Source organism: Notolepis coatsorum (assembly GCF_963971535.1).
Source record: "Notolepis coatsorum genome assembly, chromosome: 4".
Taxonomy (NCBI): domain Eukaryota; kingdom Metazoa; phylum Chordata; class Actinopteri; order Aulopiformes; family Paralepididae; genus Notolepis; species Notolepis coatsorum.
This window is the reverse complement of record NC_140168.1, coordinates 154,618,919-154,639,482: the sequence shown is the minus strand read 5'-3', so window position 1 is coordinate 154,639,482 and position 20,564 is coordinate 154,618,919. Positions and strand designations below refer to the sequence as shown.

The window sequence follows — 20,564 nt, the reverse complement described above, 5'->3', positions numbered from 1 at the left end:
TAACAGAGGGCTGGATTTACACTTATGCACATGGACAATGAGAGCTAGCATGGAAGGGGGTGGTCTGTTGAACTCTTGAGCCTTCCCGAAGTGTCGTGGGCCTAACTTGACAAAGCACCAGTGAAGGGAGTTGCCCACTTGATAACCCTGGTGATATGCTGGCTCTCCCTGTCTATCTATCTACACGTTAGGTTGTGGTGGCCATTAGGGGCCATGTGGTACTTGTGGTAGGGTACTGTATGTAGCATCTATCTATCTACATGTTGGGTTGTGTGGCCATTAGGGGCCATGTGGTAGGCCTATGTAGCATCAGCATGGTTAATACCTGGAGCTTGAACAATGGGAAATGGGTCTGTTGCAGTTGGCAATGCTGTTTGGGGGGATGTTATGGACCATGTGATACATTTGTAGTGTGTAGTTACATGGTAGAAGATTTGGAGTGGGTTTCTTCATTGAGCTCTCCTTATCATTAAGGCACAAGTATCTTGTGTTATCAACAGTTGTGATTGGATGATAAAAAAAGAGGGTGGGGCTTGAGATAGGTCAATTGAAACGACGGCATGTCCGGTTAACCGCTGCGTTTTGTCTCACAACGTTAATTTTATGTACAGTATGCGTCGACTCACTGTCTCCATGACAACGGAGTGGTCCCACCTTGTAGGCGGCCTCAGACCCTGACCTCTGGATGTCCCCCAGCACCAGAGACCTGACGGGGAGGAGCTCCTTATGGGTCAGCAGCCCAGAGTCATTAGCCCTGCAGGAGGAGAGCAGCAGAGGAAGAGGAAGGAGGAGGAAGAAGAAATTTTTTCAAAATGTGTACGGCAGTGGTAGGTTTTATAAGGAGCACAGGTGCACTGATGCAGACCACACCCCGTGCCAATATTTCAGGGAGCTATTTTCAACATGTACCACCAGCCCAGAGTCATTAGCCCTGCGGGAGGATAGCAGCAGCAGAAGAAGAGGAAGGAGAAGGAGAAGAAGAAGAAGACAAATACACTGCCATGGTGGATTGTTAAAAGAACACACATGTATTATCTTGTTATTATCTATGATGTATAATGATCAATTCAGTACCAGTGGTCTTAGTGATGGTAATGTTAATATTCAGTACCAGTGGTCTTAGTGATGGTAATGTTAATATTCAGTACCAGTGGTCTTAGTGATGGTGATGTTAATATTCAGTACCAGTGGTTCTGGTCAGCATCACAGTAGTGTCAGTGGTCAGTACCAGAGGTTCTGGTCAGCATCACAGTAGTGTTAGTGGTCAGTACCAGTGGTTATGGTCAGCATCACAGTTGTGTTAGTGGTCAGTGGTTCTGGTCAGCATCACATTAGTGTTAGTGGTCAGTACCAGTGGTTCTGGTCAGCATCACAGTAGTGTTAGTGGTCAGTACCAGTGGTTCTGGTCAGCATCACAGTAGTGTCAGTGGTCAGTACCAGTGGTTCTGGTCAGCATCACAGTAGTGTTAGTGGTCAGTACCAGTGGTTCTGCTCAGCATCACAGTAGTGTTAGTGGTCAGTACCAGATGTTCTGGTCAGCATCACAGTAGTGTCAGTGTGCAGTACCAGTGATTCTGGTCAGCATCACAGTAGTGTTAGTGGTCAGTACCAGTGGTTGTGGTCAGCATCACAGTAGTGTCAGTGGTCAGTACCAGTGGTTCTGGTCAGCATCACAGTAGTGTTAGTGGTCAGTACCAGTGGTTCTGGTCAGCATCACAGTAGTGTCAGTGGTCAGTACCAGTGGTTCTGGTCAGCATCACAGTAGTGTTAGTGGTCAGTACCAGTGGTTCCGGTCCGCATCACAGTTGCAGTAGTGTTGTGGGTCCAGACAGTTCTCCTGCAGGCCACAGGAACACTGCTGGCTGCCTGGTAGCGCTCCGCCCCAGTAAGTCTGGACCTGCCCTGAACCTGGACCTCCCAGCCACCAGCTGAACGGAGAGCCCTCTGGAACACACACACACACACACACACACACACACACACACACACACACACACACACACACACACACACACACACACACACACAGTCAGTCAGTCAGATGCACAGACACACAAATATACACACACACACACACAGTCAGTCAGATGCGCAGACACGCAAACACAAATATCTGGATGCTATCAGTCAAGGGGTTATATTCTCTTCTCATTGTATTTTTTAAATCAAAAGATGGGGGATTTATTGGCGATGGTAATATTCATGCAAATAACTTGGACTTATTTGCAAGCAAGGGAAGAGCCTTTTGAAAACCTGTGGGAAAACCTTCTGCTGCTGTCTTCATCTTTCTGTGAAAAATAATGATATCCAGTTTACTGCGTACCATCTACTGCCATAGTTTGAGTCAGTGTTGTAGTCGAGTCACTAAATCTCGAGTCCGAGTCGAGTCTCAAATCCCCAGTGTTCAAGTCCGAGTCCAAGTCCGAGTCACCAAAGAAGTGCCAGAGTCATGTCCGAATCGAGTCCCCATTATCCTAGTCCGAGTCATCAAGGTTGAGTCCACTCCATTCTGGCAGTCAAAGAACTGATGTACAAATAAAAAAAGGTCTACATTAAACATAAATAATACAGCGGTCACCGTTTCAATGGGAGTTTATTTACTTTGTGACACAATAGCCAAATACACTAGCCATCTATATATTATGCCAAACGATTATGGCCTATTACAAAAATATATATAAAAAAATAACTGTATTTATCAATTAACAAGTCTTAGTCCTCGTCTGCACCTTCCGAGTCGGCATGCAGTCAATGCTTGAGTCCAAGTCCAAGGCCGAGTCATCAGTGCTCAAGTCCAAGTCGAGTCATGAAAATCAGTCCAGGACTCGATTCCTACAACACTGGTCTGATCATCACTGGACATCAGTCACACTGATACCCTTCAGCAGAGATCTATTTCACGACCACACAACAATAAGAAAGTGAGAAGATTAAGTGAATGGTTAGAATAAACCGACAGCTGATTGGAAAGATCTCTGCTGAGTCAGCATTTATCCACGTTCCCAGAGACAGGGAGGCTCTCAAAGTGTTCTATCTCTCCCTTCCTCCATTTCCAGTGGTGGAAGAAGTACACAGTTCCTTTACTTAAGTAAAAGTAGAAATACTCAAATAAATGAGTAAAAGTCCTCTATTAAAATGATATTTAAGTAAAAGTAGAGAGGTATTTGCTATTGAATGTACTTAAGAATCTCAAGTAAAAGTACACATTCTACATGACGTTTGTGTATACATTGACCTCTATAGGTTTTGTTAAAGTGGTATGTGGTCCAGTTATGCTGCTCTGATTAAAGGTTATGTTAAAGTGGTATGTGGTCCAGTTATGCTGCTCTGATTAAAGGTGATGTTAAAGTGGTATGTGGTCCAGTTATGCTGCTCTGATTAAAGGTTATGTTAAAGTGGTATGTGGTCCAGTTATGCTGCTCTGATTAAAGGTTATGTTAAAGTGGTATGTGGTCCAGTTATGCTGCTCTGATTAAAGGTTATGTTAAAGTGGTATGTGGTCCAGTTATGCTGCTCTGATTAAAGGTGATGTTAAAGTGGTATGTGGTCCAGTTATGCTGCTCTGATTAAAGGTTATGTTAAAGTGATATGTGGTCCAGTGATGCTGCTCTGAGTATGTCCTCTTGAAGTTGACAGGCTTCAAATGTGAAACTACATAATCTTCATACATTTTTTATTTTGTATATATTGTGTTTTCTATGCTAAATCCTTTTCTTCAAAGTAACTAGTAACTGATGGGTTCAGATAAATGTAGTGGAGTAAAAAGCACAAAGAGACATAGAACACGTTGGTGAGCTGCATGTCCGATTATCACATGTCCTCCCCACAACAGAATGATTGGATTCAAGTTGAATCAATTTGGAGGAGTACAATTTGAAGAAAAATCCCTTGAACTTAATTTTTTTTTGCAAAAAAAGAGCATAATTATCATTTAGCTATGTCTGTTGTGGTACCCTTGACTGAGATTTCATAATCAAAATGTTAGATTAACCCTGAAAACTGAAAATATCTATGGTAAATAGTTCATTACATGGACTCTCAGAGTGATGGAACAAACAGTAGCAGGCAGCAGGGTTGTGTGACATTCTGGGGAGCCTTCAGGCAAACCCCCCATGTTAAAACGACTAACTCAACGGTATTTAGAAGAAACAGTTGGAGACACCGGGGGCAGGTCATAAAAGCCCCCTCATGCTAAAACTGTTTGTGACACATACAAGGAGTCTTGAAGACAGTTGGGGAACGGTGAAACAAAACCACACACCAAAAAGGAGGGGGCCACAGTCAAAACCCCCCTCTGTCCAAAAAGGAGGGGGCCACCGCCCCCCCTGCTGCTACAGGCACCCACACACCAGGACATGTTGGGTCATATAGCCCTTACCAGAGGACTTCCTGTTTTTAAGATACTTGTGATTGGTGGAACTAGGTTAAGAATAAGTGAGGTCATGAAATCTATAAGTATTGGAACAGTAAGGATAGAGGCCAGGCCAGCTGAGACCCGCCACACACACAACCCAGGGGGTCTTACTGGTCTCCATCTCTCCATAGACCATGGTCCGCCTTTGCACTACGTGAGTAAAACTGTATATGGAATAATCCCTGTTTTGTGATAACTAGAGTATCGTAGACCCAGGTTTAGTCATGTGGTGACAGGGAGTACTATGGTCTTATTTCATAATATAACATGACTAATATATATGTGCAATACTGTCTTTGATGTAGAGAGCCAACGTGTGAGGGCTATTGTGATTTACCTCATCAATCCTTTTGTACAACTCATGTGTCATTTGAATGAAATACAATTCCTGTATGTAACTAATGCATTGTCCACTCTCGGCCGCTCTGCAAAATAAATAAGTATTGGACCATAGCTTCCAGTTGTCTGGCTATACAAACTTATTCTCTACTGGCTATTTTTGGGAGTCCAGATGAGGACCATGTTTCTATCACACTGTGATCTTTCCCTTCATCCAGTTTAGCAACCTCACTGTGCTGTAATTAAAAGTAGATATTCATATAGGAATATACAACAATCTGGTGCCGTGAGAAGACCCGTTCTGATTTGTTCACATAATGAGCACGCAGAAAAAGAGCCGGGGAGTTGGGGATTTGCAGTACAGTGGTTGGTGGCTCTCTGGAGGATGAGGGAACGTGGGGTGAATAGGAATGTTTATGGTCGTGTATAGCCACAGTAGGACCCAGGGTGGATATATGTATTGTTTGCATGCAGGACTGGTGGAGTGATGTTAGATTTAGACTGTCCAGAAAAGTAGGCAGCGCGCTTGTTGTTCAGTAAAGGGGCAATCATGGGCTTTTGGATGGTTGTGTTGTTATTAGAAACAGGAGGCCGCTGTCGACCTGCTTGTTTTGAGTTTTATTGCAGTGAATGCGAGCAGCGTATTTGTGCCATGTCATTGTGAGCAGGAGGATGGAACTTGTGAATTTTTTGTTGATTATATAAAAGCGGCGGCCCGACGATGAGTTATTGGTCATATTGTAGGGTCAAGCTAGGGCTGATGTTAGGTGGCGCTGAGGAAAATGGTTGACAAGATGTCGAGTTAGGAGGCTACGTGCAAGAGCAGGCCTAAGTGAGGGAAAGTATACGAATCTGTATGTCTGTCTGGTGAAAGCAGAAGTTTAGTTTAGGTAAAATATTTGAAGGAGACGGCGTGGAGTGGTAGAACGTGGATTAAGTCACAGAGATGCAGGAAGCGGGACTGAGAGTGGCTAGAAAATTGATGGATAATGCGGGGTAGTCAGACATATCTTAAAGAAAAGAATGTAGTGTAGGTTTAGGGAAAAAGTGTGAGGAATGTGTGATAGTGGGAATTCTATACCCTGTTAGTGGGTCGAAATTGGATTATTAAGTATATGACTGGGCTCGCCGCTCGGAGGAACTGTGTATGACGCGGGAGATTAGGAAAATATGGGGTATTTAGGAAAAGGACACTAGAGGATGTTCAGTGATCAATTTTTAGATGAAAAGTCGGCTTACACAAGAATCCAAGGTTAATAGCGTTGCGCCATGTAATCGATGTCTCGTACGGGGGGTCGGTTTGTTTGTATTTATGTATTTGTGTATTTGTGTAAGTGTATGTGATTAGTAGCAAGCTTGACGAAGGTTGTTATGTTGTGACGTGGATCAGATCAATACTAGTCTGTGAATCATATTGGAGTTGGGGCTAACTAGCTTAGCTCTGTGGAGGAGCTGCGGTATTCTAGGGATGTTAGGGCGACGATGTGAAAAAATTTACGGAACACTATGAGAGCAATTGTTGTTGAGAAGCAAGTCGAGGCGTTCGTTGAGGTGATTGGGCCGTTTTAGTGGTTATATATGATGCAGTGACAATTGTGTACGAGAGTATCGTGAATGGAAGAAGTCGCTGCTTGATGACGTCATGGTGTTGAATGGAGAGTGTGAATGTCCCGTGGAGCCAGGCGGAGAGAAGGGTAGGAGAAATGATCGTGTTGATCTGTGTAACGGCGTTGATATATGAGAATGTTTTTAAATTCTTTTACGATAGTTGGTTCTTTTAAAGTAGGTATTTAGACATGTGTAAGTTGTTTATTGTTAGATTGGTACTGGGCGGATTGGATGAATGTACGGATCTCGAACGTGGCATAACTTGGGGCTTCCGGGAACGCATGGAACCTCGCATTGAGGCTGGCTAGGCTATTAGCTTGCATGCGGCTGGTTTGTGAGATTGCGGGCGACATATGGGATGATTAGAGTATGGGAAATAATGTTTGGGGAGTAGTAGTGGACGCGGTAGGATGTCGTGGCATGTTTAGGATGTCGTGGCCAGTTTTAGGATGTCGTGGCAGCGTTGAAACGTAGTGTTTTATGGTGGTAGTCGCATCGGTTGCTACTGCGCATGCGCGCATAACGCTGTTTCGTTCATTTCGCTCAGGGGACAGTGGTGAGTGTTAATGTTTTTGCTTTATGTTGTAAAGGTGATCTGGAAGTGGTTCTGTTTATGGTTGTTATTACTGCGAGTGTGTGTGCACAGGGGAAGGGGTGTAACATTGTTAGTGGTTGGTTTAAGGGAGGAAGTTGAGAATAGGTTGCAGACATTGCAGTGTGCCTGTCAGAGTGTAGATGATTTAATATACATGCCCAGAATTGAGCTGGGATTCATAAAACCGGCTAAACTGGGTAGATTGTATTATTGTCTTTAATACACAGGGATATTTTTAACCAAGGGGGGATGAGTGGTTGATTGATTAAAAATAGTACAGTTAAAAACATACAATTGTTAAGGGGAGGCAGACCAGAGATGGAGTCCCCCGTTTTAAATACATCATAACTTTTATTGCATACATGATATACAGATAAACGGTAGTTTGGGAGTAATAATGGGCTGAATTGGGTGAAATGTTCTACAGAGTGAGATACAGGTATGGATAAGGAAGTATTTAGAACTAACCACTATAATGTTTTTTTTAAATGAGTGATGCTTACATGATGATTAGATTTGATGGACGTTGCCGGTAATAGGTTAAGATTTCACAAAACTAACCTTATCAGTGACTATTGTTTAAGAAGGGAAATACTGTGTGCACTGCAAAAAACATGTGTGTACAGGGTGTCATTCGGGGCAGACCTGGTGTAAAAACGTTTGAGACCACTTCTGGGAATGTTGTTTTATTGGAAATAAGTGATGCTTAGGTTGTAATTTTATTACTTAAATGATGTTGTGTTAAAATGGTCGTTTTTTAATCTGTGTAACATGTACAATTGTAAGCTTAGAATAATGATGTTGTGTTTGACTGGAGTGTATTATGTAGCTTGAATTAAGATGCTTGTATAAGATACATTGATGTTAGGATGTCGGATTTTGATACACTGTTGGATTAATGTTGCTGCAAGTCCTTAGGTCATGGGGGTGATCATTTTATGATGTAGGCTTGTGGGCGTATATGTTATTTGGTTGCATTGCTATGTTAAAATACTGTTAGATTGTTATATCTTTAATGCCATTGATTTACATAGGTTGATGTTTTATATTAAGATTGATTGCAAAATCCTTGGGTCACAATGGGATAATTTAGTGACAGGGGATTTGTTTAGATGCTGCTTTGATGTAAGATTGTGTTTTAGCAGTTGTTATAAATGATTTGTGTGTAATGACTCACTTCTGTTGAGTTACAGGGGGGTCATGGGGTAAAGAAATTTAGGTAAAGGTCACGGGAACTCACAAGAGTGACACAGGCTATCTTTACTAAGCAATTTAGAAACGGCCCAAGGGGGGTCAAGAAGGGGGTGAGATTAGACGCAACAGGAGAGAGGTCACAGAGGTGAAGATAGGAGTGAACAGTTGTACAGCTGTTACAGGGGCGGTTATACGACAGGAAGATGGAGCGGAGCTAGGCAGTTAGATGCAGGGGAAGTAGAGGTCAGAGGTGAAGATTGCAGAAGACAGTTGTAAAGTGAGATAACAGTTGACAGTTATTTTTACAACAGGGGAGATGTTGAGACAGGAAGCGGCTAATTTAAGAAGAGAGGGTAGGAGAGGTTGAATAGGAGCCAAATCAGATGAGGTTATTTACATTGATTAGGGCGGCCTGTTTGATTGAAGGAATAACCGGGAGTTGTCACAGTTCTAGCGGGCTGGGGTGACTTCAGGTTGAGAAAGGGGTTCCGCTAGACCCTTTGAGTGCAGAGGTTGAGTGTTAGATTGTGTTAGCCAGAGATTGAGTGCAGGACGAGCTGAATGAGAGCAGGAAGCGAAACTAATCATTGTTTGTCTATATATGTGGATGATTAACGAGTGTGGGAGCAGCGTGAAAGTATTTGTTTATAATATGAAGGATGTGTGTTGGAGAGGACAAGGTTGAAATGATTAGAGTGGCTGAGGATGAGAGAGAGTGTTGGTTATTTTGTGTGGTTGAGAGATTATGTTGTATAAAAGGGGTTTTGATGCAGGAGTGAATGTTTTTTCTTTGTGGGGATTTCGATGGAGTTAAACGGTGGCTGATTGAGATGCTGTTGGAGTGAGCGGTGTCATTTTTTATTTCAGTTCATATCATTTGAATGAAAGAGTTTGTTTTGTTTAAAGTAACAGCCACTATGGTGTGCTCAGAATGTGTGGATGATGTTGGATTGTGATGTTTGATTGGGTACAGATACACTGCTTTCATTTAAGTTAAATTTTTGTATGTGTGAGTGCATGTCTGCATGTTTTGATTTCAGTGGATGCTTGAAACTGTGATTTGAGCGAGGGACACATAGGAGGACAGGTTAGAATTTAAGATACACATAGTCATTTGCAGAGCAATATGAGTTTGAGTGATTTTATTCACCTAAGTTACCATATCCAGAAGTATTGGAGGATAGGAGTTTTGTGTTATTACTTTCATTTGGATATTGTTTCTTTTAGGATGGGTTGTCACCCAGTACATATGTCTATTTGAATCTTTGATTGTGTGAAAGGTGTTTGAATGGAACCGGTAGGGGTGACTGTGCTGACTTGAGAGGTGTCGAGTCACAGGGACAGGATGCTGTTCCGTTTGAGGGTGTGTGTGAGAATTGATGAAAGGAGGTAGATGGATGATTTTGGAAACATGGTTTTTATTTTCTTTCTGATAACTTTTGATGTGACGTTTGGAGCGTGTTGATTTCATTGATTTACTGTTTTAGGTATGAATGGTAATTTCATGTGAATAGGGGTTGCATGACGTGTGGTAGAAGGATGTGATATATTTAAATATTTGGTTAATTGTTTGGTTTTTGTTTTTCCCAAACTGTTTTACATGATTTGGCGGGAGAGGACTGTTGAAGGCTGGGATGCATTGGAACAGATCGATGACAGTTAAGTAATGCCACCACGATTTGCATATGGAATTAATGGCTTCCCTTATTAAGTATGTTGACATATTGGGTAAAAAGATTTGCTTTGTGCTTGTTTCTTCAACAGCTCAGTAAAGCAGGGGGATTGCAGATCGGCGGTGTGAGAGACATGAATACATTACATTAGAGCGGTAACGTAGGATTTCATTTTTCCCTGTTACTCTGCAGTCCAATGGTGGTCAATTACAAATTGTGGTGAGAGAATTCTTGTACACGGAGACCCCCGCCTATACAGACCCCATGAAAGGGGGGGGGCCAGGTTGTAAAAACTGAACAGATGTAGTTTGGAGGAACGTCCACGCTAAAAGAGTCGTCTGACGACGGGTTGTCATGAGATAATAGATGACTAGACCTGGGGCATATGACCTGGCCTGGGGGGGCGGAGCCAGTCTGAGGGCTGAGCTGGAACTGTGTGAACAAGGTTCTCTGGGGAGTTGTGGAGTTGTGATTGGACTGTAGGAGACAGGGACAAGACTGAATAGGTACTGATGGGCTTTGTTTTGTGCACACTGATTTGGTAGGACGCGCAAACAAAGGGCGGATAAATTACACAACGCAGGGTCAGGTAAAGATGCATTCACATAGTGAGGTTATGGCCAGAGTGAGGAGAGTAGGTGGAAGAGAAATTTTCGTTGAAATTCTGCTTTCCTCTGCCAGACTGAGCTGTGGAAACGAGAGGTGGTAAGATTATGACCATTATATGTGTCATAAAAGGGGGGAGGATAGGTGGGAAGCAATTGATTGATTATGCAAATGTGATTGTACTATCTTAAGGAAAAAATTAGCAGAAAGAAGAGATTATTTCAGAGAATGAATGTAAAATGAAAATATTGTGATACTAATATTGTTGTCCCTCCCAGATCATGTAAACGGATTCTGTAACATAAGGAAATTGGGTTTTTAAAAAATTGTGATTGATTATACTTTAATGTGTAAAGTTTAGATTAAATTGTTTTAATTGTTTTTAGCATATTCAAAGTGCCCAGAGGAACAAGGCCTGATGAAAGAGTGGTAAACACTGTTTCATTAAGGCAGAATAGGTTAAATGGGGATCTGGATGAATGGGTCACCAGGACTCCCGGGAGGGAATCATAGTCAGGGGCAAATGTGGGAAAACAAGAAGAAAAGAAGGCCAGAATTGATGAGATGTACGAAAGAAGAATGGAAAAAATTGAGAAGAAAAATTGAGAAAAATTAAAAATTTATGATTTTTGTTATTATGTTAAATTGTATGGCTAGTATGTATAGAAATCAAGTCAAGGTACTTGTAATATGACATTAGTAAAATGTCAAAGGGAGGAATTGTGGTACCCTTGACTGAGATTTCATAATCAAAATGTTAGATTAACCCTGAAAACTGAAAATATCTATGGTAAATAGTTCATTACATGGACTCTCAGAGTGATGGAACAAACAGTAGCAGGCAGCAGGGTTGTGTGACATTCTGGGGAGCCTTCAGGCAAACCCCCCATGTTAAAACGACTAACTCAACGGTATTTAGAAGAAACAGTTGGAGACACCGGGGGCAGGTCATAAAAGCCCCCTCATGCTAAAACTGTTTGTGACACATACAAGGAGTCTTGAAGACAGTTGGGGAACGGTGAAACAAAACCACACACCAAAAAGGAGGGGGCCACAGTCAAAACCCCCCTCTGTCCAAAAAGGAGGGGGCCACCGCCCCCCCTGCTGCTACAGGCACCCACACACCAGGACATGTTGGGTCATATAGCCCTTACCAGAGGACTGCCTGTTTTTAAGATACTTGTGATTGGTGGAACTAGGTTAAGAATAAGTGAGGTCATGAAATCTATAAGTATTGGAACAGTAAGGATAGAGGCCAGGCCAGCTGAGACCCGCCACACACACAACCCAGGGGGTCTTACTGGTCTCCATCTCTCCATAGACCATGGTCCGCCTTTGCACTACGTGAGTAAAACTGTATATGGAATAATCCCTGTTTTGTGATAACTAGAGTATCGTAGACCCAGGTTTAGTCATGTGGTGACAGGGAGTACTATGGTCTTATTTCATAATATAACATGACTAATATGTATGTGCAATACTGTCTTTGATGTAGAGAGCCAACGTGTGAGGGCTATTGTGATTTACCTCATCAATCCTTTTGTACAACTCATGTGTCATTTGAATGAAATACAATTCCTGTATGTAACTAATGCATTGTCCACTCTCGGCCGCTCTGCAAAATAAATAAGTATTGGACCATAGCTTCCAGTTGTCTGGCTATACAAACTTATTCTCTACTGGCTATTTTTGGGAGTCCAGATGAGGACCATGTTTCTATCACACTGTGATCTTTCCCTTCCTCTAGTTAGCAACCTCACTGTGCTGTAATTAAAAGTAGATATTCATATAGGAATATACGACACTGTCTAAGCTTTGGGAATGCATAAAATATGGACTTTGATCAAACTGGGAGCCTGCAAGTCAATGGAACAAAGCTGACCTCAGTGCGTATTGAAAAACTCAGCCCTGAGTTATGTGTGACACACAGGAGACCAATAGACTTAATCAACAAAGCCTTACCTGGTGTGTTGAGAAGGCGGGACTTCCTGCAGTGGTAGGACAGTTCCTGTTCACAGTGCTCTGATTGGCTGATGATGGCCGTTAGCTGCTTCTCTTCAGACGAATAGTCAAAGTGAGCTGAATGCTGATTGGCCCCCGGAGAGGCTCGTATCCTGGTCAGCTCTGTGTTGTTGTGCCCAATCACCATCCATGTGTTCTCATCTGGGAGAGAGAGAGAGAGAGAGAGAGAGAGAGAGAGAGAGAGAGAGAGAGAGAGAGAGAGAGAGAGAGACCATCCATGTGTGTTTGTGTTGTGTTCGTCTCACTGCTGTAAATATACTTAAAGATCAAGGAAAGCACTATCTAAATCACATTTATTATTATTATTATTATTATTATTATTATTATTATTATTATTATTATTATTATTATTATTATTATTATTATTATTATTATTATTATTATTATTATTATTATTAGTATCATCATTATTAGTATCATCATTATTATATACAGTTACAGTACAGTACTGTACAATACAGTTTATATAGGTAACAGCTTCAAAAAGTTACCAGATTGAGGGACTTCCGGTTCCGATCAGCAACGCATGGCTGGCTGATTTTGCGGAACTCAGCAACCAAGCCATATTAAGTCTGATTACGTTTTTATTTTTATACCATTTGATTTGATTTTACGTTAGAACCATGTCTAAACAGACACAGACCAGGATGGGAACGCTGAACGCTGTGGATAAGGAGCTCATTAGGTCGATATTCTGTGAGGAAATAGAGGCTATCGTGGCTAAGCTAACCGACAGAGTGGATGCGCTCCAGGAGGCGGTAGCCAGCATAGATACACGGTTAGCCGTGGTGGAGGAGAGCCTATCCGCAGTCGTGGAGGTGGCTGATACCAACGCCATGGTGATATCGTCCTTAGAGGACAAGCTGCGGGCCTGTGAGATGAAGACGGCAGATCTGGAGGGCCGTGGCAGGAGATGCAATGTTAGAATATACGAGTTACCCGATGAAGTGGAGGAGGACGTGCCGATTAAGTTCCTCAAGAAAATGATACCGAAGTGGTTCCCGAAGCTAGCCTACCCCGAGATAGAGAGAGCACACAGGATCTTCAGAGCCGCTACCCAGATGAAAAGCGAGCGTACAAACCCATGCACATTCATCTTCTGCTGCCTGAGGTTCCAGACAGACAGGATATTCTAAAAGAGGCTGAAGTGGATTTCGTGGAGGGGCGTAAGTGCAAAATAACTATAACTCACCAAGAGCTAACGTTAGCTAGCCACACACCGGTAGCTAACGTGATAGCTAATACTAATGTTTCATACTGTATACACTTGATAACTGTGTAACTAGGAGTGATATGAGGACTGTGTGTAACTAGGAGGGATATGAGGACTGTGTGTAACTAGGAGGGATATGAGGACTGTGTAACTAGGAGTGATATGAGGACTGTGTGTAACTAGGAGGGATATGAGGACTGTGTGTAACTAGGATCAATGTGAAATGGCCCTGAATACATCAAATAATGTATTTCCCAGCTGCTAAATATTGTAAGTGTATGACCAAAAATATATATCACTATGAATTGAAAATGGGGGACCCTGATGTAAACAAGACGAAAGTCTTTCTCTGGTCTTATCTTATCTTATAGTGTCTTTATAACTGTATCAGTGTACATAATAATACTACAACTCTCTGCTAGCTACTTCGCCATATAGTCCATTCTCAGTGTAGCCTACATGCCTTTTTCATTTTTATATGTTACTACTAGTATACTATATACTATACTACTACTAAGTGATTTCATCTAGTTTTCAGTTATGTGCCTAAATCAATGGGTTCCTAAATTGCAGTTTCTTATTAGTATGGTTTTTATTTCATTTAAAGTGACTCCCCACAAGAGGCCTACAGTAAACGTTGCAGCCAAGACATCCAAGTTGAGGAAGCAGCCCAAGTTGAGGAAGCAGCCACACCTCCCATCACCGAGCAGTGTCTGTTTGACGAGATGCAGTCTCTCAGAGAGGAGAGGGATGCAGCCAAGGAGGATGGTGACCAACAGAGAAAAAAGAAAGATGATGACAGGTGTTACCTGGCCAGTGCTTCAGCACTTGTTTTCTTTGTTGCACACATAGAAGACAAGGACCACCATAATCTCACCCATAGATCAGCTATTTATCACCCTTGTCAAACTGCGTCACGACATGTCCTTTGACCTCATCTCCCACATCAGACAGGCCCATTCATCACCCAATGGCAGAATCCTTCCCATCACCACTAGCCTCTCAATCTGTTCTGATGTGCTGCACTGATTGAAATATGAAAATATTTTATATTATATTAATTATTAAATAATAATTATTATATTATATATATTGTTTGCAGTGTACTGTCTTTGTGTTACAGCGTGTAGTAAATGTTTTGTGTAAATATTGTTATGGTGTAGTAGACTATCTTACAAAAAAAACATACACAATAAAATTTAAGTGTAACTAAAATAGATTTATTGTCAACATCCATCTCTTCTATGGTACAAAACAAGACAGCAAGAAGAGTAACAATACATTTATGACATACCAGATTTGCAAATACAGTACTGTTTGTGATACAAAAATAGTACTTTATCATCGTCTGATCACATAAACAAAAAGTGTGGGCTTCTGCTTCAAAACAGTTGCTAAATAGGTTACAAGTGGTACAAAAGAAGGCAGCAAGACTCGTTCTTGGTTGTTCATATAGGACTAGTGTTGTTCAAATGCATGAACGTCTTAGTTGGCGGAGTGTTGAGAAAAGACTTTCTGCCAACTTATTAATTTGTTTTCATAAAGTGATCACAACCCAGTCCTAAATATAGCACGGATAAAATAATTTACAGCTCAAATGTGCACATGCATTTTACCAGAGGCGCAAGTAGAGGGCAGATTATTCAGATTAGTCTCATACTACAGTAGTTGATCATATTAACACCTAACATTTTGCCATCCTTCCTCTGCAGTGTTTATGGTTTTATGTTTATGGTTTTATGTTTATTCAGTTTTAAATAGACAATAATAAAAATAGTAAGATAAAATAGACAGAGTAAAATAGTGCAGTGCAATAAAATAGTAGAATAGAATAGATAAAAAATAATTTTTAGAGTGCAATAAAATAGTGATGAATGCACTCTGCAGAGGAAGGATGAACTTTGCAATGTATAATCCAGACATGGGATAACTGGGGTTGCAACAAAAGTGCAGCGTCAGTAGCCGTCAACTCGCCTCACATAGTGTCACCAAGCTTGGTACCGGCGGGAGAGACCTCGTTTTCCAGTCCCCCATCTGTACCTTTTGTTCCCGGTAACTCTTAAGGTGAAGACGGGCAGAGGAGAGGTGTCGTGCAACCGTCTATTCAAGTCACCATCCGAGGCGGAGGACTTCATTCGGAAAAGCAATACAAACATCCCGACTGAGAGGAACAGACCGCCCCCGGTGGAGAAGACCTCGAGCGACGGAGAGTGGGGGGCCAGAGCAGGTACTTGAGGCTGGCTTCACACGAGGCCTGCTAACATGCTGGCTATCCAAGCTAGCGGCCCTGAAGAGTGGAGAGGGCTCCACACGTGTGCTGCTAGCATACCAGCTAACCAAGATAACGGATCTGGAGCACGAGAGCTGTTAGCACACCAGCTAGCTATCCAAGCTAGCACTGTTGTAAACACAGCTGACCGCAGATTTTTCAGTCCTCAGAACGGTAACATTCGACTTCTCTATACGGTATTGTCTCAGTTACGAGCATGAATATTGACTATTTGAAATGTAATTCAGACGTCCTTTATTCTTAGAGTATCGGTTTCTTTTTTTTATTGTCTGTCACTCGAACTATGCATTGAACTGCGTTTAGATTGTTATGTATATTATCTTTGTCCAGCTCTGCCCGGGCGAAATTAATATCACAAGTTTCACTCAAACAGACTGTATGGGCTTATGAACCATTCAACCAAGGGGGGTGACCCCCTTGCAACGAGCTGTCTGCGGGTGGCAGGTCAAGACTCTCCTAGCTAACATTGCTGAGACTGCATGCTTTTAACTTTCTTTCTTGTCACAGCAGTGCAGCAGTGCACATGGCCGCCACCGACGCTGCATTACCTCAACGATGGCAGCACGGTAATGCTCGAGGTTTATTACCATAGTGGTATTATTTCAACATGTGTTATGAGTACTTCACTTTACTCAAGTTTAACTCGGACGAACTGTGTTTCAGGTGCTTTTATCGTCTGCACAATGTTCTATGCACTGAGCTCTATATAGATTTATTCTCTCTGTTGAGCGAAAGGGGGTTCCCCTATTTCTAAATCGTTACAATATACAATTTTTAGTATGGTTAAGTTACGTAATGTGGTTGTGGTTGCTGTGACCCGGTCACAGTGCCAAATGATGTTTGATCGACATTGGACAAGATATTTGAATGGGGGGAGGGGAGGGGGGGATACAGGGATTTTTGTTTTTCATTTCTTGTGGCTTGCTCTATTATGTGTTTGCTCTCGCCCAACAGGACCTTAGCGTGGGGATATGTATATGTTGTGGTGCTCTACTTCAAGGGAATCATGTTCAGTCATACTGCAACCTGGTTGGACTATGGCTAATTTAAACATCTTGATCTGGAATACAGGGGGTCTTAATATTCCACATAAACGCACAAGTGTACTAACATGGTTGAAAAGGCAGGAGGTGGATGTGGCTTTGCTGAGTGAAACGCATCTTTTAATGGCTGACAGTGCAAGACTTGAAAAACAAATTTTATCATAACATAAGCTCCTCTTCTTTTAGCACTAAGTCCCGTGGAGTAGCCATAGTAGCTAAGCGAAAGTTGAATATTAAACTATTAGACGTGTGGTCTGATGCAGAAGGTCGAATTACTATTGCTAAGATGGAATACTCTAACAGGAAAATTGCTCTGATAGCCGCCTATGCCCCTAATGTGTATGACGCTAACTTTTATATTGTACTCACTACAGAGATGTTGAAACTACCTGAGTACTCATTTATAGTGGGTGGTGATTTCAATGCCATTTGGGATCCATTGATTGATAAGTCCAGTAATGCTGAAACCCACGATCAGAAGCAAGCGCTCTTCTTTTAGCACTAAGTCCCATGGAGTAGCCATAGTAGCTAAGCGAAAGTTGAATATTAAACTATTAGACGTGTGGTCTGATGCAGAACGTCGAATTACTATTGCTAAGATGGAATACTCTAACAGGAAAATTGCTCTGATAGCCGCCTATGCCCCTAATGTGTATGACGCTAACTTTTATACTGTACTCACTACAGAGATGTTGAAACTACCTGAGTACTCATTTATAGTGGGTGCTGATTTCAATGCCATTTGGGATCCATTGATTGATAAGTCTAGTAATGCTGAAACCCACGATCAGAAGCAAGCGACCGCGGCCCTACGTGCCTGGTCTAACGACACAGGGGTTATTGATATGTGGCAGTTACTCAACCCAACTGCGCAAGACTACTCTTTTTTCTCCGCGAGACATAAAACTTTTTCCAGAATTGATTATGGATTTTCTTCCTCTAGGCTATTCGATAGCTTTGACGTTGACTTGAGGCCCATTGCACTGTCAGACCACAAATGCATCCTCCTTAAGGGTTCACTCAGTAAAATAATGTCCCGTGCCCCTAGATGGCACTTTAACTCAACGCTGCTGAAGAACGAGGAATTCAACCTACAATTTAAGGAGAAGCTCATTGAATTCTTGCAGTTTAATGCTGGATCGGTACAGGACCCCAGAATTTTATGGAATTCGGTTAAGGGGTTTATTAGAAGTAACACCACTCTATTTGCTTCCAATCTCCACAAGGGTTGTCTCTCCAAGTTGGTAGAATTGGAAGAGCTTCATAAAACAATGAGGTCTTCTATGCAGCACAGCTACTATAGTCGACTGGAGCTCCAAATTAAGGTGGTTGTTGTGAAGGGCCAGATTAAACCGAATATATATATTTATTTATATATATATATTTAATTGTATTTGTATATTCTCTAATATTCCCTGATATCCCTTGTATATTCCTTGTACAATATGCATTGAATATCCATTCTAGCCTACTGAACATCCCATAATAGTCTCCATTCTACTATTGGTCGAGACCTTGGTGCCAGGCTGCCATACCCCTCAGACCCAGTTCAAACGTACCGCTCCACATGTACGAACAAGTCCTAGTTCCGCGTAGGAATCTGGCTACCGCACCACTAATGGGACTATTTGTTCATAGTGCGTATATATACTGCGCTACTAAAGTAGGACTTTCTTTTCAGTCCAGTTTCTTACCCTCCAATAGAGTCACAGCCTCCCCGCGACGCCACGTGTGGGAGTAAGGCCAAGTTCGCCTACCATCGGTATTGAGACATCGTGTATATTAATATTTGAATAGTCATATTTGGCACTATATCGTCGAGTTGCACGTAGTCTATTAAGCTAATAATAGTCTGTTAATATATAGTGCTTCGTGCGGTGAGAATACTACCGTAGTCAGTACCCCATTGTTTCGGGCAGAGAACTGGCTGCTTATCCAGGGTGGTTGACCCCACGTGAAGCTGCACCCGAGGAGCCCCAGAGCCGACGAGCGAGTGGACCTGTATACCGGATTATTCTACCGACGACAGCCCGCCTTCCCAGGCACGGATTATGCTTTGTACACGTTGATTATTCCATGGATAAAGACCCCCGACACTGCCGTGTGTTGAAACCCCCCCCCCTGGAGAGGACGCAAGGTGAGGAGACGCTCTGCAAGACGAGGTCGCTTCACGTCTCTCCCCCGTGGACCGGAGAGAGCCGGCCCACAAAGAGTCCACCTGCTTTCATCTGTGGTCCAGGGATCGCCGGCGCATTGAACGGCACTACAGTGGGTTCACCTGGGATACCCTTGGCCGGATGAGGCAGCCGGATTCTACCCCCCCCCCCCCTTCCTACTCCTGTCGGCTTACAAGCGACCGGATTAACCCCCCCTAGTGTATCCAGTTGAAACAGGACTGAACAGATAGACTAAACAACACATAGACTGAAGCCTGCATTTCTCAACCAAGGTGCCTTGCCCTATATAAATCCAATCCATTATTATTATTATTATAATCATTAAAGTATCATTGCTGTTATCCCTTAAACTATTCCAGGTCGTATATGTACCACCTGCGCCTTCAGAGATTGGACATTCTCTATTGATATACCGACGAATACTCTTGCCATAAAAGTGCATACTAATTTCCATTCATAAATGTGATTGATTTGATTAAGTGCTTGCTCTACACACCATCGCTGTGTAGAAATAAAGACCTATTTCTAATTCGTACATTTGTGTTGGATCCGTTTCATCTACGTGACAGTGTTCATCATAATATATTTATGCCGTGTACTGGGTGGCCGAATATTAAGTACAAAGGTAGTGGTAGTAAGTATCATATCTAGTAATACAGTCAGGGAATTGTACCCCTCAGTTACAATTGGTCCTTCGAGCCGGATGGTAATTAGTGTAATATTAATATAGTGTTATTAATATTGAAATGGCCTATGATGAACACTCCACGAAACGATCCTCCTAACCAACGCCCGCAGCGCGAACGACGGCTCCCTCAGTACTTAGAGGCTTACGCTGTCAGTCAACAACCTAGTCTTCTACTAACAGTAAACGCGGTAAAACTAGAAAGTAAAAGTATGTCTAACCCCAACGCCCAGACTACCCCGACCATAGAGGCCCCTACGGGTTCTAATGTAACTGACCAAGTTCACGGTGGGGACCAGTGGGAACCAGACATGACTTCACACCCCGCCAGTACTGAAGAAGTAGTCCCCGATGAGTCCCGGGAGGAATACAACGCTACCGAGAGAGAACTCGGCACGGAAGAAGACGGGGAGAGCACCGTGGAGATAGAGCTCCGAGGCTCCGCAAGGTGTTCCCCTGAGGGAAGGCTCCCCTATACAACCGCCTTCCCCCAGCGAGGCAGAGAGGACCCTACAGCAGGCCTTCCTCATCAGCCTGAACGCCGCTGCTGAACGCGACCGACTGCAGATCCAGCAGCGGAGCGAAGAAGAGCATATACGTCTAGAACTAAGACGCATTCAGAGAGAAGAGAATGTGGCCCGAGACCGAGCAGACAGCCAGCGAGCAGCTGCTGGTGCTCTACGGGACGCAGAGCGCGACAGACAG

The 20,564-nt window shown here is 42.7% G+C and overlaps 1 protein-coding gene across 1 annotated transcript in view; it reads right to left on the bottom strand.

Moving 5' to 3' along the window:
- The window catches only part of cntnap3 (contactin associated protein family member 3), a gene marked incomplete at both ends in the record, with an annotated part of 430,462 nt that overhangs the window by 140,716 nt on the left and 269,182 nt on the right, over positions 1-20,564 (bottom strand). The window contains 3 exons of the mRNA XM_084312145.1: positions 627-754; positions 1,782-1,944; positions 12,392-12,592. Of these exons, the coding sequence (XP_084168271.1) occupies positions 627-754; positions 1,782-1,944; positions 12,392-12,592 (492 nt within the window). The remainder of the gene's footprint in view (positions 1-626; positions 755-1,781; positions 1,945-12,391; positions 12,593-20,564) is intronic.